The 24,411-nt window shown below is 45.0% G+C and overlaps 1 protein-coding gene across 1 annotated transcript; it reads right to left on the reverse strand.

Annotated features, from left to right (window-relative positions):
• Positions 1 to 13,455: 13,455 nt before the first annotated feature.
• TRIM31 (tripartite motif containing 31) lies at positions 13,456 to 23,802 on the reverse strand (the record flags this gene model as incomplete). Its single annotated transcript, XM_080937709.1, has 8 exons — positions 13,456 to 13,982; positions 15,059 to 15,100; positions 15,474 to 15,620; positions 16,776 to 16,891; positions 17,242 to 17,264; positions 20,206 to 20,436; positions 22,087 to 22,182; positions 23,389 to 23,802. The coding sequence occupies 8 exons, from the start codon at positions 23,800 to 23,802 to the stop codon at positions 13,456 to 13,458; spliced, it is 1,596 nt and encodes a 531-aa protein (XP_080793835.1).
• Positions 23,803 to 24,411: the final 609 nt, after the last annotated feature.

Here is a 24,411-nt window from a genome sequence, read left to right on the forward strand (position 1 = left end):
ACCTTGCTGGGGGGGGGGGGGGGGCTTGGAGCTGAGACAGCGGTGGGTTGGGGACAACATTCTGAATGGGCAGTTTAGTTACACAGATCTCTTGCTTTCTCACTAAACACCAAGTCAGGAACCTGGAGACAGATGGGCTTGGGGAGATGACTGGATCTCTGCCTCTCTTTCCAGTATAGCAGCAGTGAGCAAATCCACCTTTTCTGTTTTCTGATCTCAATTTGGTTCTTTTAATTGGCTTATTGAAGAAGGAAAGCTGAACATGGCTTGATTGGGGCACAGTCTGTGACCCCCCCCCCAGTTAAGTAGTACCACATCCTATTTGCTATGAGGGGATGATTGCTAACAGTGTGCGAGCCCCATCCTGATATCGGAAACACGACTGCTGTTTTGTTCTGCAGCGCTCAGCCCCTTGAATGTTGGGATCACAGAGGTGTGCCATGTTGGCCGGTTTCAAGATGGCTCTCACATATATGTTTTTGGCGAGTTTGGGGATATTTGTCATATATGAAGTGTGGTGGTGTAGTGATACCTAAATCTTCCAGAGGTGGTGAGGCGGAACAGAATAGTGTCTCTGAAGCACTTACTAAACTACTAAGCTCTATACACAAATAGCTGTGCGGAGGAGAGTCAGGGAAATAGGGCTTTGAAGGAGGGACTTCCTCCCCACCCAGAGGTGGTGTCATGGTTCATCTCTACTCTCAATTTGACTGGATTTAGAGTCACCTGGGAGATTATTGAGAGACTCACGGCCATGTCTGTGAGGACATTTGCCAAAGACAATGAATTGAGATCGGCTTGGCCTATGCCAAGTATGAGTGGCTCCTTCCTGAGGTGTGGGGTTCAGGACAGACAAAAGATAGCTTGGAACCAGTGAACCAGACAGCCAACAAGCCCCTCCCCCTGCTTCCTGGCCTGCCAGGATGTGAGCTGTTCCATCTCATCACAATACAGAGCCAGGGATGGAACTCCACTGATAGTGTTAGCCTGCAATGCATTAAGATCTGGAGTGAAGCCCCCAGCACTACATAGGCAGGGCATGGGTTGCAGGCCGGAGATAAAGATAGGAAAATCAGAACTTCAAAGTCTCCCTCAGCTACACAGAGGGCTGAAGGTCAGCCTGGGCTAGAGACTTTACCACAAAACAACCAGGCTGTCAAGATGGCTTAGAGGTTAAAGGTCACCAAGTTTGACTACCTGAGTTTGATCTGTTGGGGGCTCACACGATGGGAGGACCAACAATCACAAGTTGTCCCCTGACCTGCACCTGTGCCCTGTGGCACACATACATACAAATTTTGAAATATAATAAAAGCAACAAAAATAACAAATGGAAAGGGAACTAATACAGAGAAGTCTTTGTTCAGGACCTGCTTGGAAAACTTTACACTAAAACAAGGTGACCTCTCGTTCTTTCTAGCTCTGACCCTCCACTACCCAAGAAGAGGCTCCCTCTGTCTTCAAGTTCTGAGCAGTCTCCCCAGGTACTGTGTTGTGAGGGCTGGCCTGGGTAGCTTGGGAGCTGCACACTTTACTCCAGAAGTGAGGCCTCCTTCCTGGGAAGGGTTTTCTGGCCCCCAAAGTAATGGAGAGGGATCTCAAAGACCCTGGCCATCAGTGGCAAAGAATTGGTATATGGTTTCACTGTCATAAGTGTTAATCAAACGCCCCATTCTCGGAGTGGGGATAGGTAAGGACCGGCCAGCTGAGTCCCTGATACCAGCAAGAAGGCTAAAATTCACCACTGCAGCCCTGAGGATTTGCTTGGGCTTTTAGACAGTCCGGGGGTGGTGCTGGAAGAGTTGTTCACCAGTCTGGGCCTACATATCTCCAACCCAAGGTTGTCCCTTCAGCAGGTAATTCGGGGCCACTTATGTAATCGACACGCCTGGCGGGCAACTTGGGGAACTGGACAGAGGAGACTGGCCTGGGCTGACTGAACCTCCTGGAATCCATACTTGGCTGGGTGGATACAGGGCGGGCCCCTGCACAGACACGCGCCAGGCAGCCGCGTGAGGTCGGCCGTCCACACCCCGTACAGCCTCACCACCAACCTAACCTGCCTCCCATTAGCCCGCCCCTCACAGCCAGCCTAAGGGAATCTAAGCAGAAGGAAGCTTGTTGCATCCTGTGCTTTTAGGGTTCCTCCCCAGCCACCTTGACTTGCAAATGGTGGTAGAATCATGCATGTTACTCTTTTTTTGGGGGGGGGCGGGGAGAGTCACCTAGAAAACAGGGCAATTTTAAATTTAATTCCCAGATCCACATGATAAGCTAGAAATAATGCAGGATTCGGGAGTGACTTTGGGAGAAAGCACACAGTCCTGGGAGAATCGCTGGGTTCTAGCATGAGAAGGGAAAGCAGGTGAGTTTGCATTTAAAAGTGAGCCAATTATCCCAATCTATTCTAAGTGAAAAATCAAGCTTTGGTGATAGCCAAAATTGTACTAGCATCCTGTAAAGATTTAAAGATGTCTGGGTTCTGGCTTAAGTTCACTTTCAAATATTGGCTCTGGGAGACTACGTGTGTGTGTGTGTGTGTGTGTGTGTGTGTGTGTGTGTGTGTATACATATGCACATATGTGTGAATTTTCATTATGTAAAATTTCAAAATTTCTCTATACATGAAGAGAAAATTGAGACTAGGTAGATAGTTCAGCAGTTAAGAGGGCATACTGCTCTTCTGGAGGACCCAAGTTTGGTTCACTGCACCATGTTGCATGCACAGGCTGGCTGTGAGGAGCGGGCTAATAGGAGGCAGGTAAGGTTGCTGACTGGGCTGCGCAGGATAGGGCCTGCAGACCTCACAGGGCTGCCCAGCGCGTCTGCGCAGAGGTTTGTGCTGTATCTGCCTGGCCCGAGTACTGATTCCAGGAGGTTCAGTCAGCCCATGCCAGGCTCCTCTGCGCATGTGCATGCAATATGGTGCAGTGAACCAAACTTGAGTTCCTCTCTGCATCACACACACACGCACGCATGCACGCACGCGTGCACACACGCTCAGGAAAAACACTTGGGGCAGATTGAATGAGAGCGGCTTCCATGCATTCATACATTTTAGTGCTTTGTCACAATGAATAGGACTCGTTGTGAAGGACTAGGTGGTATAGCCTTGTTGGAGGTGGTGGGTCAGTGGGCTTTGAGCTAGACTGAGCTCACCACAGGTTCAGCCTAGCTTTTTGTCTGTCTGTTGCCTGCATATCAGGCTGTAAAGTTCTTGTTACTGCTCCAGCACCATGCCTGTTAGCATCCCTCCATGATGATCATGGACTAATGTTCTAAAGCTGCCAGCAAGCCCCAATTAAATATTTTCTTCTGTAACTGACGTGGTAATGGTGTCACAGCTGTAAAACAATGACAGAGACAGCACTCACTCACACACACACACACATACACACACAAACACACCCTTAAAATTTTTATTTGATTATAGAATTACAGAATTATAGAATACTACTATCATCCCAGTCATTGAGAGGTGGATCCAGGAAGATTAAGAGTTCAAAACCAGTCTGGATTACATGTGATGGTGTCTTTAAAATCCTTTAAACAACAACAAACACACAAACAACAACAAAAATCCAAACCAAGCCAAAATAAGCCAAACAAACAAACAGATACCATTTAGATGCATGATTAAATAGAAGCATATAGTTGGTGTCCACTTTCTGTGAACCTTATAAAATTAAATTACAATTCATTTGCCCTAGGCAGGGCCTAACAAGTTTGCTATTGCATTCAGTTAATTGATCCTCTTCTATGTCTTTTAGTTTGTGCTTCCTGCAGCATTTTTTTTTCTTCAGATGGCTCTCTGTCTTGTGAATAAACAAGGCAAAGCACTATGTTTAAATCATCAAACTTTATTGCAGAATATGTTGCAACCTTAAAAAAATAATCACACACCACCATGGACTGGAGAGATGGCTCAGAGATTAAGAGCACTGACTGCTCTTCTAGAGGTCCTGAGTTCAATTCCCAGTAACCACATGGTGACTCACAACCATCTGTCATGGGATCTGATGCCCAATTCTGGTGTCTGAAGACAGCCACAGTGTATTCATATATAATAAATAAATAAGTCTAAAAAAAATCCCTAATCTTTTAGGTTGAGAATCCTGTTTTGTTTTTTCGTTGTTATTTTGTTTTGTTGAATCAGGTTTTCTCTCTGTAACCTAATCAGGCTGGCCTCAAAGTCAGAGAGATTCACCTGCCTCTGCCTCTTAAGTGTTGGGATTAAAGGTGTGTGTCACCACTGTTTGGAGAATCCTGGTTCTTAGTGACAGTAAAAACTCACTATGTGGCTTGAAGATATGGTTCAGCAGTTAAAGGCACTTGCTGCTCTTGCAAAGGACCCTGGTTCCCTTCCCAGCACCCACAGGAGATCTGCATTCTTCTCTGGTCTCCAAGGTTACCTCACAGTGCACATATATCCATGAAGAAACCCAAACACACGTTAAAAACCATTATTTGTTCTGTGTACTCGTGTGCACATAACAACACTGGCAGACAGACGTGCAATGGCCAAAAATGTACTACTTAGACGTCAAGTAGTCTATGACTGATAGGTAGATTTTCACAGGGATTGCCATCCTAGAAAAGGCAGTACAGAACGATTTTCAGTTAAGGCTACAGGTGGGACATGGCCCAGTCCTTGAGAAGCAAAGGGCTAATCATAATCAGGAATGAACCTAGTTTGTCTTTATGCCTAAGATAGGGGCAGGCTGGCTGGATCTTCAACAACCCCAACTCTCTACGCCCAGGTCTTTTTCTTTTTTCTTTTTTTAAAAAAGATTTATTTATTCTGTCGCTGTCTTCAGACATAAGAAGAGTGCTTCAGATCCCATGACAGATGGTTGTGAGTCACCATGTGGTTGCTGGGGATCGAACTCAGGACCTCTGGAAGAGCAGATCCATCTCTCCAGCCCGCACTAGTCTTTGGTATTCTACCTTTCTGTGTTGTAGCTGGAGGTGTGAGAGGGCAGTTTGGGTTTCATTGTTGTTTCAGTTTGGTTTCTTTTTGTTTGTTTGTTTTCAAGTTACAACCCAAATCCCACAGTATTGCCCCCTCTTTCAGTCTTGAAGCTGTTTCCTGAGATAGAGTCCTTGTCAGGCCAAAATGGCCTAGAACCTGCTGAACAGCTAACAATGACCTTGAACTCTTGTCCTTTTGTCTGAACCACCGAAGAGCTGGGATTATAGATGGGGGCCACCGTGATCTTCCCACCCTGTCACCTTAAAATTAATCCCTGACTTTATCACTCACTGTAACTTTATCTTTGTGTAAACGACAGCGCTCCCTGGTGGCCTGATGTTCTAAAATGTAGTTGCTCAACCATAAGGATTGGGGGGGGGGGGGGGAGATACACAGAGGAGTATCCACAACCCAATGTCCTTCCCCACCCTGGCATTAAAGGTTCAGATTGAATGACAGACAGTTCATTAAGGTTAGAAGGAGCTCTGTCTGTCCCTTATAAATGCTTGAGCAACTAAGGTTTAGAAATGTGAGCTCACTTTAGTTCCTCATTCGTTGTTCCATTTCTGTCTTGGCTGCAATGCTAGTTCTCTCTGGCTGGGTGTGGGGGGTTAGGAAGAGGTGGTGGAGCCCATGATCAGGGTCACAGGATAGGCCAGAGTTAAATTTATACATGTCATACTCTTTTCTTCGGGACTTAAAGTCCAGCCTGGGTTACATGGAAACCTATCTCAAAAAGGAGGAAGGGGCATGGTGGCTCACACCCTAATCTGCACTAGGGAGGCAGGGGCAGGTGAATAACTCTGAGCAGCCTGGTCTACATAAGGAGGTCCATGTAGGGCTACATACTGAGACCCTGTTAGGAACAAACAAACAGAACGGTGGTCAGGTGGCTCAGGAGTTAAAAAAAAAAAAAAAAAAAAAAAAAAAAAAAGCAAACCCGATAACCAGAGTTACATTCCCCAAGAATCATGGAGGCAGGAGAGAGCTGCAAAGCACACCACACACACACACAGTCACACACACACACACACACACAAACTCACACATATGCATGCCCTCACACACACGGAGAGAGAGAGAGAGAGAGAGAGAGAGAGAGAGGGAGAGAGAGGGAGAGAGAGAGAGAGAGAGAGAGAGAGAGAGAGAGAGAGAGAGAGAGAGAGAAGAAGAAGAAGAAAGGGTAGAGGGCTCAGCAGTAAATGTGCTTGTTACTAAACCTGGCAGAATAATTGGAATCTATATGGTAGAAGGAAAGAACCACCTCCATATGTATGCTGTAGCATGAGTGAACACAAATACATACACACACACACACATACAGACACATACACACATACAGACACATACACACATACATACATATACACAATACACACATACATACATACACATATACATACACACATATACACACATATACATGCATATACATATATATACATACATATATACATATACATACACATACACACACATACACCCACATACATACACACACATACACCCCCACATACACACACATACACCCACATACACACACATACATACAGACATACACACATACACCCACATACACACACATACACCCCCCACACATACACACACATACACGCATACACACCCACATACACACATACACACCCACATACACATCCACATACACACATACACACCCACATACACACAAATTTAAAGTAAATAAGTGCAATATTTAAAAACAAACAAACAGACGAGAAATAACAAAGAGTTCCTCCCTGGTCTTCACTAGCTTCTCCCTGATCTACGATCACTAGCTGGTCACCAGGTCTGGGGGTGGCCTCTCCCTATCTCTGTCCTCCAGACCCTCCCATTAAAAGCTTTGCTAAAGGAGTGGCTGGGCCTGCAGAAGAGGTTCCCAAGTGGAGGCAGGATGAAGTAGGGCACGGTGCAGATGTCATCTGGCCACCTCAGTTTAGTTGATTCCTCTCCATTAGAGGGAGAAAAAAAAGAAGAAGAGGAAAGCTCTGTGATCAGGCTGCCAGCTCTGGCACATTTTTGAAGCAGAAGAGGTAAGATACTGTCCCCATCTCTTGTCTACCCATCCCAGTCACCTGATATCTGCAAAATCATACAGCTCCTCTTTCCAGCTTCTCACTTGGGCCTCTAATCTCCTCTATGCTCTATTCTCCTTCTGTCTGCCTCAGATGGGACAGGAAATCAGACTAACCGTTCGGGGCGAGGCTGTCCCACAGGTAGAGGAGATAATGCTTCAGTCTGGCCTTCACATCTCCCCTGCTGTGTCAGTGCTGTGGGTACCTGCAGACCTGGAGGTACCCTTTCCCCTCTCTGCAGGAAGACCAATGTGCTAGGGAGGACCCCTACCTGAGGTGGGTGATTCAGTTGGAGAGAGAGAGAGAATGGTCTTGAGACGTAGAGTTACAAGCTAAAGGTGCGCACTAGGCATCATGGACAACGTTGGTCCATGTGGGGTCCATCCTTTTTCATTGGTAAGTGTGAAAAAACTGTTTGGCTCTCTTGTGAGGCTGGTGAAAGGGATTCCCTGCAGGCTCACAATACTGGAATGTAGGAAAATAAGCCTTTCCGCAGAAGGGAAATAAGGGCATGTGAAGTCTCCAGCGGCTCTCTGTGCACAGAAAAGCTGATGGAGGATTAGAAGCCCTGAACCCTGTCCATTTCCTCCAAAGCTCCTGTTAAGGTCTCCAGCTATGAGATAAATGAGTTTCTTCCTTCCTCCTTTCCTTTCTTTTTCTTTCTGTTCCTTTAGAAAGTCTATTTATCTAGTCTCTTTCTCTGTGAAAGGCTCTATGCAACTTAACTGGTCTAGACTCTGCTTTGCAAGCCAGTTTGGCCTTAAAACTGCAACAATCCTCCTGCCTCTGCTTCCTGGGTGCTGAGGTGACAGGCATGCAGTACTAAGCTTGCAAGACTGGATAAATAAGTTCAGGTGGTATCTAAACAACCTAAAACCCGAGAGATGTCCCTCTCCTTCCTGGAGTTACAGGGGGTTTTACTATGAACAGATGATAGCAATCTCTACGTTGGAGGACAGTTGTGGGGTTTTGATATTCAGTGTGGGATGCTCAGCACACGAGAGCTCCATAGGAAATAGTACTCTGGTGTTACCACTAGATGGCAGTACTGCAGCTGTTCTAGCCGAATGGAGGTATTCTAAATACCTTTGCCCTCAGTCTATTGGCTTCAAAGACCTCTTAAAAGACCTCTGAAAATTAAAACTTCCTCAGAAATCCCATGCTGAGAAAAGGCCAAAACCCTGGTTCTTGCCTCCCTGGAAGAAATTTCCCTTGGTTCTGACAGCTCATCAGACCACCTGGCGGGACAGGGCAGAGATGGTGATGGCTCAGAGATGGCTTTAGCTGTGACTACCATTGTCCTTTGTTTAAGCTTAAACCCCAAGTCAGGACCCTGGGATGGACTGTGGAGTTACTGTGTAACTTTGTTCTTTCCAGTGCTTTGAGTTGTGACGGTCTCTCTGATCGGCATATTGGAGATACCTGGGCCTGACTTACCGGGATTGGCTCAGGAGGAGTGTAAGACTTGGTGTTTGAGTACTTTGTCTTCTTACTACAGGAGAGGCCATAAGGAGAAAAGCACCCACTCCATTTTGAGATCTCACATGGCTCTTCAACCCTTCTCCATCAGAAACATGGTGAAATTGTTTCTCTTTCCTTGCATCTCCCTGTTCCTCCAGGGACTGGGAAGTCCCGCCTGCGCCTTCTGCACAGCAATTGGCCCATGGCTTTCTTTAATGACAGATCAGGAACCAATGGGGGAACAAGACCTTCGCATCTGAACTGACCCTACAGTCATCTTTAGCTACATATTAATTTCCACAAAACCTGGGCTATATGGAACCATTTAAAACAGTATCCCTCTTTTTCCCCAGAAGGCTTCTCAACTTAAAATCTACCCTCATATTCATTCTCTTGGATATAGCAAACCAGTAAGGAAAACCAATGACTCTCCTTGCTTCCCACCCCCAGATGCTTGGAGGAGCTGACTAGTGTTACAGCACATATCATCTTTTCTTTGGGTTTATTTTTATTATTTTTAAACATGTGCATATGTGTCTATTTGTTAAGTACACACACGAGAGCAGGTGAGGCCAGAGGCCTTGGACCTTCCTGGAGCCAGAGTTACAGGCTGTTGTCAGCTACTTGATTTGGGTGCTGGGAATTGAACTCAAGTCCTCTGCTTGAGCACCACACACTCTTAACTGCTGAGCCATCTCTCCAGACTAATGACTCTCATTTCTACTAGGGAATGTTTAAGTTAATACCCGGGAAGGGTAGAGCATAGTTTACAGTCCTGTGCTTTGGGTTCTCAGTGTGGATTTCCTGTGGCGAGTAGAAAAGCAGAATAGCACCAACGCTCTACCAACCCAGCATCTGGAGCTTGGAATAAGCCCAGCCCAGCCCAGCCCCTCCTGCCCTTCCTCCGATGTTGTCCTGGCCACCACGTCACCAGGACTTTGTCCTGTTCCAAGTTTTAATCTCAGTGTGATATGGAGCTCTAGTGGCCTGAAGATTTTGCTTCCTAGGAGCAGTAATGAAGTGTCTCTTACCCCGAATATCTAAATCATTTGTTTGCTGTGTGTATGTCTCTCTACTCTGGAGGCAGGGGTAGGAGGATTTCCATGAGTTTGAGGTCAAGTCTGATCTACTTTGTGGGTTTCAGGAGAGCCAACTCTACATAAGAGATCTTGTCAAGAAATAGAGATATCATATATTCACTATTTGTTTTCTTGCATTAGAAATAATGGCTACATAACTCTCTCTATTCTGGAAATACCATATATTCAACATATTAAGTAAATAACATCTTGGAGAGAAAAGTATTCTATGAGGCACAATTATCTATTTCAGATCATCTGAACACATATATTTACAGTGTATGTATATATATATATATATATATATATATATATATATATATATATATATATATATATATACATGTACAATATCATTTGGCTTCAAAGTAGGTACGACTCACAATAATAAAAAACAAAGTTGTCCTTAAAAATAATAGTTAAGGGGCTAGAGAAATGGCTCAGTGGTTAAGAGCACTGATTGCTCTTCCAGAGGTCCTGAGTTCAAATCCCAGCAACCACAACCATCTGTCATGGGATCTGATTCCCTCTTCTGGAGTGTCTGAAGACAGCTACAGTGTACTTATATAAATCTTAAAAAAAAAAAAAAAAAAAAACAGTTAAGAGTAGTGGTCAGAAACAGCTGGTGATGGCTCATGCCTCCAGCTAGTGGGAGGCAGAGGCAGGTGGATCTCTGAATTAAAGGCCAGCCTGATTTACAGAATGAGTTCCAGGAGAAGTGTTTATGATACCAAGAAAATGTCTTTAAGATATTTAACATACATCAGCCAAAAAACGAGACAATTTTCTGGGAAACTGGCAGGCAGCTTCCAAGTAGCTGAAAGCAACTCTTCTGATCCAGCCTGACACCTGAACTCTCAATTGAAGCTCATGGCACGGTAAGAAAGAAAACATTCATAGGCTATTGTATTGAAACACATCATAGAATGCAGCCAGAGCAGAAATACAACTTGTAGTTTGTAGAAGAACCCTTGGTTTGCACATAATAACACAAAGGATATAAAGATAACATACCTCCAATGAGAAACTCATGAAATATATTTCCCACCACCCCATTTTGAGTCAGAGTCTCTCTATGTAGCCCTGTGTCTTAGTTAGGGTTTTATTGCTGTGAAGAGATACCATGACCAAGGCAACACTTATAAAAGACAACATTTAATTGGGGCTGGCTTACAGGTTCAGAGGTTCAGTTCATTGTCATCAAGGTGGAAAACAAGGCAGCCTTCAGGCAGACATGGTGCTGGAATAGCTGAGAGTTCTACATCTTGAGCTGAAGGCAGCCAGGAAGAGGGCCTCTTCTGCACTGGGCAGAGCTTGAGCATAGGACCTAAAAGCTCACCCCCACAGTGATGCACTTCTTCCAACAAGGCCACACCTCCTAAAAGTAACACTCCCCCTGGGCCAAGTATATTTCTAAGACAGTGAGGCTACATAAGGAGACCTTGTCTGAAAGTTTTTTTTTAAAAAGGACAAATATAGCCTTGAACTTCTGATTATTCTGCCTCCAACTTCCTTCTAAGTGCTGAGATCACCTTGCTTGGCTTTTGAGTTCAGCTTCTTATACCTCATCAGTAAATGAAATTATCACTTAGTATTTAGTTACTTAGTAGCTCTTCATGTCACCTGAGTTCCAACAATCACCTCACCTTTTTCTGGGCACTTTAGCCTAAGATGTCTAGGTTGCCTCTTGAGCAAATATATGCTACACATTGACGAACGATTCCCTGGAACCAGTGTTGACAGACTGGGTACAGGACGAGGGGTCATCGAAGTACGTAACTGCAAGGCAGATATAACCTCATGCTAGGTGTCTCTGTCCACAATTTTTAGTCCTTTCTGTACCATTTTAACAGATGTATTTCCCTCCATAGTCCCTCTGCCCCTTCTGGTTCCCCTGAACAAAACCTTTGATAGTTTGTGCAGTTTTATTTCCCTCCATCCCAAAGTATATTCAGGAATACCTAACCACAGATATTTTTTGGCCTGGGGAGTTACAGATTTTTCATTTTGAAAAGAAACAGCCTGAGGTGGTGGTGATGATGGTGGTGATGGTGGTGGTGGTGATGAAACAGCTTTCACCCCCATAATGAGAGATGTGCCCAAAGCCATGGGTTCCCAGAACCACATAAACAGGCTGTGCTGCCCAGGCCTGTCAACTAAACCTTTAGCAGGCAGAAAAAAAGTTCAGAAGTTTGAGGTCTCTGTAGCTGTCCACATAGAGGACTCAAGGCCAGTGTGGGCTACATGAATTCTGGAGAGAGTGGACTAAGTAAGGAAACATGTCTGTGTATATACCCCCTTTTATAAGAACAGGTAATGGAGCTGTATGGCTGTTGGCCAGGCCACCTAGGGACAAGTTGCAGTTGCTCCCCTTCCCTGGGAATTTCCAAAACACCCAAGAATGTTGTGAGGCTCTTAGCCAGGTTAAGTGATCCTGCTCTGAGACTTTCTCAAAACACCCAGTTTTGTGAAAGTAAACAAGGACAGAATTTACGGGCTGACAGCCACTAGGTATCATAGGAAAGTCTCCAACTATGCTTCTTTATCAGCCTAAATCCCCTCGTCCAGTGAATCCAAGGGTCACTGTAACCCACCAATGAGATGCCACCACCCCATGCTGTTGCTGAAATCTGCCCTCGGAACTGTAAAAATTGTGTACTTTGAAATCCCTGGGTCATCCCTGTCCTGCTTGTAGAATGACCCCAGTGTACTAGACTTATCAATTAAACCTCTTGCCTAATGCATTGGTCTTAGTTTTTCCGTGTCTCTGTGGGACACCCGATCATTGGACCATACGGGTCTAACAGAGCCAGTGGGATGGCTAAGACACTTGCCACCAAGCCTAAAGAGCTGAGTTCTATTCAGGATCCCACAAGTAGAAAGAGAAAATGACTCTCAAAAGTTATCTTTTGATCTTCTCAGGAGACCATTGGCATATGAGTACATCCCCCCCCCAGATATGTAAAATACAATAAACCTTTTAACTGTACAATGTAATGTGCTGAGTGAGGTTACTCCGTTTACCATTTAACCTATTCCAGTGGTAACCAGACTTAGGCTGGAGGGAACAGATGAGGCCAAGTATAGATAGGACCTAATACAAAATTAAAAATGTAAATCAACATGGGTGGTTTACAATTTTGTTTTTAATTTGAAGGCAGAGCTGTTGAGAATGACAACATTGCTTTGAAACATTAAGTTTGCATCCTTGATTGTAGACTGTCTTCATCTACAAACTGGGATCAACACAGAACTGGCTGACCTAGCACAACCTCTGGTTCTCAGATCTCAGGAAAAGATGAGAGTCAGGTGATCAAATTTAGAGTCATAGGAGCTTCAGGTAGTAAAGTGGAGAAAGCAGCCAGGGTGCTGGACAGTGCTTTGCACCCCTGCCTCAGCAGGAAAAGGTCAGAAGCTTTCCTGGGGTCTTGTTACCAAGTGCAGTGATGAAAAACCTTGTGTCAGGGCTAGAGATATGGCTCAGTGGTTAAGAGCACTGACTGGCTTTTCCAGAGGTCCCAAGTTCATATCTCAACAACCACATGATGGCTCACAACCATCTGTAATGAGATCTGATGCCCTCTTCTGGTGTGTCTGAAGACAGCTACAGTGTAGTTATATAAAATAAATAAATAAATCTTTAAAAAAAAAAAAAAAAGAAAAGAAAAACCTTGTGTCTAGTTTTGGGGGTATTCCAGTGTCTTATCCACTCAGAGGAGTTGGGGACTGGAAACATCAGGTGTGTAGAATGCCAGAATATGGCCGGGCTTCACTGTAACCCCTCTGTCTCATCCCATCCGGAGGGATAGGCGGGGAAGAGACCCAGGGACCCATCTGCTAGCAATCAGTCCTAAGGGCTCAGGGTGATATGGCTGCAGGCATTTTGGAGCCCGAAAAAAGGGAAGATCTTCCCATCAAAGGAAGCTTGGAAAGTATAGATGTGTTTGCTAGTGATGGCATCATAGAAGACGATCTCACCACAGTCATGATTCACGTAGACACCCACTTTCCTAAGAGAGACCCGGAGAAGCTCTTGGACTTCGCAATTGATGAATGGCTCACATCCAGAGGATGAAATCCTCAGTGCCCATATGCAGTTCTGGTTGCTGAAGTTTTTACTCTGGGACCCTAGTGCCAGCTCTGTAGCCACACCCACCATGTATGTCCCACCTGAGCGCCCCTGGATTTCTGCCTCCCACACCTGGGAGCCCGAGATGAGACCTGGAGAACCCCTCACACATTGGAAAGGGTGGAGTATTTGAGGTTTTGCCTGCTTATTGGAAGCTTTTCCACCTATAACATACAAGGTCACTTTCTTTAGATCCTGAGAAAAGGTGAGGTCTGGGTCAGCTGTGGTCTTGTCCAGGGTCACAGGGACTGTGGGAAGATAAAGAGGAAAGAGGTATAGCCTCAGGTCAAGTTGTCCAGTCCTCTGCTTTTGAGTTTCTCATGGTATAGCTGGAGGGAAATTTTCTCTTTCACACACACACACACACACCACTGAGAGAAGTGCATACACAAATACTGAGAAAAATGCATACACACACTGAAAGAAATGCACATATACTACACACACATACATCACACACAAAGAAGTGCATACACAAACATATACACACTGAGAGAAACAAATATACAATACATTTATACACACACTGAGAGAAGTCTGTACACACACATACCATATACACACAGAAATGCATACACAAACACAGACACACTGAGAGAAACCCATCTACACATGCATTCATAGATACATGCAATGAGAGAAACACATACACAACCACAACAGCGAGTGCGTGCACAGATACACACAATGAGAGAAATGTATACAAACACACATAGAGAGACTTCTGACCTCTACTCTGTGGCTCTAACCTTCTTTGTGCACAAATACACACAAACACACACACACAAACACACACAGGATAATAACCAAGAAAATAAAAGAGGCGGTGTGGGGGGGGATGCGGGGGAAAGCAACAGCCAGATAGAGCAGCCCCCTCCTCTTCCCAGCTCTCCTCAGTAAGGAATCTGCTGACACAAGGTTACCTAGAGGCTGTGCTGTTGAAGGCCAGGCCTTTCCTAGGTGAGGTACAGTTTGGGAAGCAGAAGAGGTGGATGAGAAGCCCACCCCTCACTTTATGTCTACCTATCTCTGGCATCTGAAGTCTGCAGTTACACAGTCCTCCCCCCTCTCTCTCCCCTTGGCTCTCTCCTGGACTTAGGCTTCAACTTCTCTTTCTGCTCTTTTTCTATCTGTGTCTCTCATGGGAGCTGAGAGCAATCATTCATGCAGGGTGTTCTGAATGTTAAGCACCTCTTCTTGGGGTCTGGGCTCTACCTTTCTCCTGCTCTATCAGAGCTGTGTAAGGGACAGAACATGTTGACCTGCAGACCCGGATGTCCCTTGCTTCCCTCAGGAAGACCAATGTGCTAGGCAGGAATCCTACCTGAGGCACGCAACGCCGAGTTATTCTTCAGTATCAGGCTCCCTAAAAATTGGAGATAGAAAACAAATTTTGGGTTGGTAACAAAAAGTTACAAATTAAAAGCCTGTGGAGGGTTGACAGCTGGACCTGGATTGACTCTAGCTACCCTCATAACCGAACCACCTCAATGACATCATCACTAGCCATTGAACCAGCAGAAACCATAGGTCAGCTCCAACTACAGACCGAGCCGCCTCCAGCTGAGCTTTATGCAACCGAGAAATAGATGGATAAATTTCCATTCATTTCTGAACATGTTTAAATTAACGAAGGTGTTACTATATTATGGTTATCTCTAAGTTAAAAATAAATAAATGAAAACAGTTCTATAAGCTTGTTCTTCACTGGTGTTCACAAACACTGGGCCTTTCTCAACCTCCCATTAAGGAGAGGATCTCCCCTTTGTATGTCTCATTTTCCCCAAACAGCAGGACCAGCCCACACTCACAGCTCTCTTTCTTCCCTTCATCCAGGCTGCTCACGAATGCGCTTTTGTCTTTCTTCCCTTCGGCCTGCAGGTACTCTGTGAAGAGAGGGTGAAGGAGATGGAGAGTCCACAGAGGTTAGACGGGGAACCACTGACGCCTAGGAGAGGTGGGTCTGGGATTTATCTCATAGTCTCAGCCTCCCCACAGTGGTTCTCCAGCACAGCTCTGTGCAGAGCAAACACCAACCACTGAGTTTTGAGGGTTTTTTTAGAAGCCATTTTGAAAACATAAAAGACTAGAGCGTACTGACGTTCAGAAAGCTGAGACCGGAAGACTTTTAGGCCAGTCCATTGAACATAGTGAGTTCCAGAGTCTGGCTATTCACACAGTGTCTCAAAAGACACTAAAAAGGAGGCTGGAGAGGTGGCTAACAGGTGAGAAGTTAGTGCCTTTCATCAGTGGACCCAGGGTAAATTCTCAGCACCCACTGAAACTCCAATCCCAGGGGACCTGACAATCCCTTCTGACCTCCTTGGACATCAGGTTTGCACATGATTCATGCACACAAAACAGCCATACAAATAAAATAAATAAAACTTTAAAAAAAAGAAATGGATTTAAATAATGTACTTTCTTCAGCTCAGAATTTTTTAAAAATACTGTCATTTCAGCATGTAGAATAAAAGACTCGTGCTGTTTAGGTACAGTGTCAGGTGCTAGAACCCCTACTAATTGGAAAGGTTGAGGGAGAGCATTTGAATTATCTAGTAAGAGACTACCCTGGCAAACATAGTGAGATCCTGTCTCAAAAGTCTGTATTTCTGCATTTCTGTTTGCTTTTGTTTCTGTTGCTGTATTTTATGTTCTATTTTAATATTAAGTCTTCCAGAGTCAATGTATATTCTTGACCTACACTACATGAGCTGCCATATTCTGGTGCCCAGGAGTACTTGTGGCTAGCAGCAACCAAATTGGGAACATGCATCTAGCTCCATGTTTACCACCAAATAAGCAAGAAAAATATTCTGAAATTATGGGTGCTTTGGCTCTGGGGATGCAGCTCAGAGTGCTGGTCCTGGGATTCACCCTCAGACAACATTAAACTAGAGAGATTCCCTGCTATGATACAGCACAAGAAATTTCTGGATAATGATGTTTGGAAATACCCAGCATTCAGTCTGGCTTCTGGGAGGCTCAGGCAGAGTCTAGGGTGATGGAGAGCATAGGGGCTGACAGCGACCCCCCCTCACCTTTGAATTCTGTCAGGCTCTTTAGGACGGACTCATGTTTGGCTTTTGCTTCACTGAGTTTCTTCTCCAGGTCCATAGGAACTGGAGTTGGCTTGAGAAACGGGAAGTCCTTACTCCTGTGAAGATAAGTTGATCTGAGTGTTAAGTTCAGGGACTAGAGGGTGGGTGGGAACCTGGGGCTGAGTGAGATCAGACTGGAGGAAATCAGGGGATGATGATAGGAAATTAGGAAATGGATGCAGAGAAGAGAGAATGTGAAGGGGAGGGAGTAGGAAACCCAGGACCCACCCACTTGATGTGAAGAGGGGACTGGGAAAGAGACTGCTGTAAAACTGGGTGAGAAAACCTGTGCCTTTATAGTTTATGGCCAAGCGACCGAGGGGATGTGAACATGTTTGGTTATATGTTGAATGTTGTATGTGTGAGTGAACCTGAAGCCATGGTGCACTGGGGATGACCTTCATACCTGCTCAAGTCGTCTTTAATGCCCTGGAAAAGAAAGAAAGAACAACATTAGAGCTTGCCTGGGTCACAGAAGGCGAGAGGAGGTTCTGATCTCAGCTGGGGGCAGAGAACAACTGTTCCTATCTTTTTCTCAGTTTCTCCTTCCTCTATCTCTGTCTTTCTCTCTCTGTGTGTTATGTCTCTCTTTGTGCCTGTCTGTCTCCATCTCTGTCTCTCTCTCTCCCCTCCTCTCCCTCTCTCTTCTTCTCCCCCTCCCCCAATTCTTCTTCCACCATCCTATTCTGGCCCACTACCCGGTAAAACTCCTGATGTAGACAGGCAGTGTTTAAACCTCGAAAGGAACAAAGCGATCTGAGCCCAGGGAGGAGAGAAGAAAGAGTAACATTTGGGAGACAGATGTTTTGCCTCTTTTGTGGAAAAGGAGAACAAAGCATGGAGTGGCTCTGTATGGTGAATCTCTAAGAATAAAACAGACCAGGTGCGGTGATCCTAGTTCTGGGGGTGTCCTAATATAACCTCTCTGCCCCCCCAGTTTCATTAAGCTCAGGCTAGCTCCAGTTCTGTGTAGCCAAGGATGATGGTTTTGAACTAACAATCCCTCTGTATCTGACTCCTGAGCCCCGAGAGGACAGGAGCATGTCACATCAGTGCCCCAAATTGATTTTTACTATTTTAAATCTACATTTAAAAATCAAAGCACTGCAAATACCTTTTCAGTTAAATATAGCTTTACTCATTTGTTAGGACTAAAAAACTAAAAATTACATTTTACCTTAACAATTGATGCGTTGGCATTAAATTGAAATGTACAAAAGGTGGGCTAGATTTCAAAGACTCAGAACGAAAATAACACTCAAGAACATGAAGCAGCTCATTAATATGTGTAAATTGGCTGAAATGGTTACATTTGAAATACTGGGTTAAATAAAAGGTTTAAAATGTTTTTATGACACATACTTTTATTTGTTTCTTTGTTTTGTTTTGTTTTTGAACAGAGTAGCTCTACTTGGCCTGAATTCCACACAAAGACCATGCTGACTCTGAACTCACAGAGAATTAAAAGTGTCCCACTACACATAATTCTTTCCCCTGCCGTTTAATGTAGTTCCTAGAAATATAGAAAAAAAAGATATTTTCATTGCATTTTTGTTTCTAAGATTTATTAATTTTTAAAAATAATTCTTTTTAAAGCATTTTTCCTTTTGTTTTAAAATTGTGCATATATGCGTGTCTGTGTGTGGGTGTGTATGTATGAGTGCAGGTACCCTACCAGGCCAGAGATATCAGACCTAGTAGAACCGGATACAGGTAGAGGTCAGGGGAAACCTTGGGGGATTTGGCCCTGTTCCTCCACCATGAAAGTCTTGGGGATCCTCAGGTTTGATGGCTAGTACCTTTGCACAACAATTCATTTCTCTGGCCTTGAGATATACTTGTAAGTGGCAAATGTGTCCTTTGTTATAGTTCTGAACTGGCTGTTGAAATATTAGCTCATGGTAGGTAGGAAGATTCAATGACTTTATCCTTGGTTACATGGCAATGACCCAGTTCCAGGCCACCTGGGCTGCATGAGATCCTGTCTCAAAAAACAAGAAAAAGTTCTAAATTTTGTGTGACCCTCTTTCCTTCCTTCTTTCATATGTGTGTGTGTGTGTGTGTGAGTGAGTGTGTATAAGTGTGTGTGTATGTTGTGATGGGGGTTGTGTGCGTGTGCTAATATCTAAGCTGGCCTTAAACTCTAGTGATCTGGAAAATCCTCCTACCTCTGGTTTGCTAGAATTACAAGTTTCCATTGCTCTGAAGAGACACCATGACCACAGCAGCTCTTATAAAGGACATTATTTAATTGGGGCTGGCTTGCAATTTCAGAGGTTCAGTCCATTATCATCGAGGTAGGAACATGGCAATGTCCAGGCAAGCATGTTGAGGGAGGAACTGAGAGGTCTACATCTTGATCTGAAGGCCACTAGGAGAAGACTGACTCTCTCAGGCAGTTAGGAGGATGGTCTCAAAGCCACAGAGACACACTTCCTCCAAAAAGGCCACACCTTCTAATAGTGCCACTCCCTGGGCCAAGCATATTCAAATCACCACAGATAGGGACCGGGCCTAGGTCTTTGAGACACTCTAGGTCTTTGCTAATGCTAGCCTTGGAACAATTTTTTTACCTCAGCATCCTGAGTTATAGGAAGGACTTTAGTTCTCAAATCTCCCTAATGCTGTAACCCTTTAATACAGCTCCTCATGTTATGGTGTCCCCCCTACCATAAATTATTTTCATTGCTAGTTCACAATTGTAAATTTGCTACTGTTATGAGTTGTAATGTACATTTTTTGATATTTCGTATACTCTTTTGTGACTCCTGTTAAAGTGTTGTTCAACCCACCTTCCCTCAAAAGGGGTTATGATCCATAGGTTGAGACCCTCTGGGTTAGGTGAAGAAGAGCAGCCATTGGTGGATCAATTCAGGAAAGTAGATATTAAAAAAAAAAAAGACATGTTAAAAATAAGGCTTGTTAGGAGATAGGGTGTGGTGAGCGCTGGGCCTTGAGTGAAAGCTATAGGGAAAAAAGCTGAATTATGCCAGAGACAAGACAAACAGAGCATTATGGGGAAGGAGAGGCTACCCTCTAAACCCGGAGAGGATCTTTCTCAAAAGTGATACCTTAAAGTAACCAGGATAAGGGTCATGGTTGGGATGATGGCGGTGAAGGGAGCTTCAGGGAAATTCCTTCAAACAGAGGAAAGGAAGTATCGTTTCAGGAAGGAGATAGGAGTCTCTTGCAATTTAGATTTATGCCACAGAAGGCATGGAGGAGCCAGGTATTAGGAGCTGTTAGACCATATGTAACACAGATTCTTAACTGTTTTTCATGGAATCAGTGTGGAGGGAGGGCAGAGGGGGAAGGGGAGGGGTAGGGGAGGGGAAGGGGAAGAAGGAGAATCTATTCCCAAAGAACCCACCTTTAGTAGCTCCATGGATGATGATTGCAGCCTAATTGTCAAGGACTTAGTGAGCTTCCCAAGAGAGTTCAACTGCTTCTCTGTCTGGGAGACATATTGTCCCAACTGCTTGGTTCCCTGCTGCTCCAGCCAGCTCAGCCTGGACAGGAGGAAACTCTTTTCCTCATCCAGTCTCTGGTGCAGGTCCCGGAATGCCTCCTCGATCTTTAGTTTTTCTAGATCCACATGGGCCTGGGAACAAGGAAAGGGATGTGGATTTGTGGTGGGCATGAGAAAGGTCCTCCAACTCTCCTTTGAACTCATAATTCCCTTCTCTTTCTTTCTTTCTTGGCAAAGTCTCACTATAAAGTCCTGGGTAGCCCAGAACTCACTAAGTACAACAGGTTAGCCCTGGATTCGTAGAGATCCACCTACCTCTGCCTCCTAAGTGCTGGAATTAAGGGCAGGCACTGCCACCCGGCGCCATTTACTCTTTAAATGTATTATTTATTATACTGAGACCAATTTAGACAAGCTTCTGGGGCTTACTTGTTGGGAAGGGGAGGCAAAGACATCAAAGCACTTCCAGTATTTACAGATTTAGGCCAGATGACACACTTTCATTTGCCTTAAGGGCATCTGCGAGGTATGCTGGTGCACAACTATGCAACCTCAGCACTTGGGAAGTAGAGGCAGGAGATTCTGGAGGTCAATGCCAGCCTCCATTCAAAGCTAGGCTAAATTACTAGAGTCACTGTCGGGACAAGCAGATAAATTTCACCACTGAAAACTCAGGGTAAGTTGGGTGATAGAGTGCTTCCTTAGCATAAACTGGGTGTGCTATTATATCTCCACAATCCAGTACCTCGGCAGGTGTGGGGGTGGCGATGGGGGGGACAAAAGGCTTGGAAACTCAAAGCTACTCTTTTCTACATAACAATTTATAGCTTGGGCTAGGTAAGATTCTGTGATTAGGGACTGGAGAGAAGTCTCAGTTGTTTAGAGCTCTTGTTGCTCTTGCAAAGGATTCAGATTCAATTCCCACATCATACAGTGTAGCTCCCTACCACCTTAACTCCCATTCCAGGTGATTAATGCCCTCTTCTGGTCTCCATGGGTAGGTACCAGGCACCCATCTGGTACACATATTACATATAGGCAAAGCATTCATTCATAGAAAAGTTATATCTAATATATATATTAAGATCGTCTTAAATGTCAATGGGAGAAACCCACAAACAAATAGGAAAGAAAGAAACAGAGAGAAGAAAAGAAAGATTTTCAGCTTAACTGCCTTCATACTGAATTTTCCATGGGTGTGCCAAAAACCAGCCAACCAAATCAACAGCACCTGGGGAGATGGTGAAGGCCTTACTAGGAGGTGGGGGTGGGGCACATTTGGAATGTAAACAAACAAACAAATAAGAGACTATTTTAGGTGCTTCCAGAATTCAGTTCCTAGCACCTACACAGGGCAGCTCACACATGCCTGTAATTCTAGTTCTTCTGGTCTTTTCTAGTATCTTCACATGCAGATACATGCACACATAAAAATAATTTTTAAGAAACCTTTTTTTAAACATTAAAACAAAGTTAGGTGGAGGTGTCCGGTGGTGTCATAGTCTCTGTCTTTTCTTACTGAGTGAGTCTCTAGTTAGAAAGGGCTTAGGTGAGCCCGTGTGTTCCTTACACAGCTTGAACACCTGACACAGCACCCAGGAAGTAGTTCAGCACAGCTCGGGAGCTCAGCTCCGGAGCACAGCTCAGGCACCACACACCCTCTACTCTGTCCCTTACCACTACAGCAGGATTTTGCTCCTGCTTGGTGTGTAAATGAAGGCTAGGAGTGTCATCAGTGATGCATCAGTTTCCCCAGAAGTGTTTGGGATTAGTATTTCTTACCTTAAACACCGAGGTTTCCCCTTCACGTCGTCTTTTCTCTTCAATTATTCTGTTGGTCTTTTGCTCCAAATCCAGAACCAGTGACTCAGTCTGCACCTGTAGGGAGAGGGTGCTTCAGTCAGGTTCTGCCTCTCGGGAGGCAGGGAAGATGTCCCAGGGTGCTGATGTCATTATTGGCAGTCCCCCACCCCACTCTATCTCTCTATAGGAACAAGGAGGTGATGGAAATAAAGAACTTTAGTGACTTGAGAAAATATTATGAATGATCATTTGGATGGCGTTTTGGTATTGACAGGGGGAAGACGTCTCCTCATCTCTCCCAACCAAGCTCTTTAAAAGATAGGTTTTATCTGCTTCCAGGAGAGGCAAGGCCAGGACCAACCAGGGGATGGAGCTCTGTGAGTAGAAGAACCCTGGCTTATCTGGATGTCTCAGCTCTGCTTTATATCCTTTGTGAATTATCAGTGGCCTGGGGGGGGGGAGAGGAAAAACGATTCCTTGAAGCTCATGAGTAGATCGAGGAGTCTGGACTTGAACGAGACCTTCTCAGTTATAATTTGCATTCAACAAAGAGCACACATCGGCTGCCCCTGCTACACATGTAGCAGAGGACTGCCTTCTCTGGCCTCAGTGGGAGAGCATGATTTGGTCCTGTGGAGGCTTGATGCCCGAGAGAAGGGAGATGCTAGAGGGTTGAGGTGGAAGTAGGTAGGGGGAGCACCTGCTTAGAGGTAAAAAGGAAGGGAGATGGAGTGGGGACTCTTGGAGAGGGACCAGGAAAGGGACTGGGAAGGGGCAATGTTTGAAATGTAAATAAATAAATTAGTTAATAAAGTGTTGCATTTAACAATTAGTACGTTATTATTAATTGTGTGTGCAAATTCGTCAGAGTGCCATGGTGTGTGTGTGTGTGTGTGTGTGTGTGTGTGTGTGCAAAAGAGTCAGAAGACAACTTTCAGGGGTGAGTTCTCTCCTTTTATCTCAAATATTCTTGAGATCAAAACAATTATTTTCCCTTCTACTATGTGGGTCCTAAGGGTCAAGACCAAGTCTTCTGACCTGGTGGCAGCCACCTCTCTACCCTCTGGGTCATCTCATCTGCCCCCAGAATACTATTCTGATTCTTCTTGCCTTGATTACAGACAGGCATTTGCTAGAACTCAGTTCTTTGAGCCCACTGGGCCTGGCTACAAATGGCCAGCTCAAGTACAAAGAGTCCAGCGATGGGTGTCAATCAAGTGGAGCATCCCCAGTGAACTCTACTCTGCTGGGCTAGGGACAGAGAAGGGCCCAGGTGCCTACCTTGTAGTTCTGGGCAGCCTCATCTATCAAAGTAGCATTGTGGGATTTGTGGTCCCTGGAGTCACGACACACAAAACAGAGGAACTCCCCATCCTGCTCGCAGAAGTAATGCAGTTTTTCCTTGTGTTTCAGACATCTTGACTCTCCCTCTTCTGTTCGGATGTCAGCAGGATCCATGGTCTGGATCTTTTCTGCAAGACTAGCCAGCAGCTTATTGGGCCTGAACGAATTCTTACTCACAGACTGTTTGCAGAGAGGACACTGGATATCTTTGGATGTTTTCCCAACCTGACTGATACACTGCAGGCAGAAGTTGTGCCCACAGTCAACAGTGACAGGATTTTGTAGAGTTTCCATGCAGATGGGGCATGTCACATCCTCCAGCAGTTGGTAGGTCAGCTTCTGGTGTGCCATGACAGAGCAGCAGGGCTAATCTGAGATTCGAAAGCCCAAAAATCCAGAACAGACACTGGTGCCGGGAAGGGAGAAGGAAGCAGGGCAGAAAGAGTCTCTCAGTGGGAGGATTAGAAGAGGACAAGGGAAGGGGCAGGGGGCTAAATAAATAATGACAGAAAAAGAGTCAAGTGGAAATGGGGAATATTCTAAAGAGAAGGAAACAGACAGCCAGTCCTCCCTCACTCTCTCTCAAGAACATACAGTTACTGTCAATGCTTGCTGTCTGTAAGGTAGAGCCAGACTTCCTGGACCTTGAACTAATTAAACACATTTTTTCCAGAGCAGTTTCAGAGGGCAGAAGGATGAGGTGTCAAAGTCCACTCGGGTGTGGGAGTGGAACTGCTCTGTGAGAGCTCCAGGAAGGAGTGTTACCATGGGATCCCATCACAGAAGGTTGCTGGGAATTGAACTCAGGACCTCTGGAAGAGCAGTCGGTGATCTTAGTCACTGACCCAGCAGATGTCTTACTCCTAGCACCCTGTCTTCTGTTATGGTCTCCTCCCTGTTTCTGTCCCCAGCATCTCTGAGCCATCCTTTGTTCTGTTTGGCCTGTCTGTTAATTCCTCT

The sequence above is a fragment of the Micromys minutus genome (genome assembly GCF_963924665.1).
Source record: "Micromys minutus genome assembly, chromosome: 25".
Classification (NCBI taxonomy): Eukaryota; Metazoa; Chordata; class Mammalia; order Rodentia; family Muridae; genus Micromys; species Micromys minutus.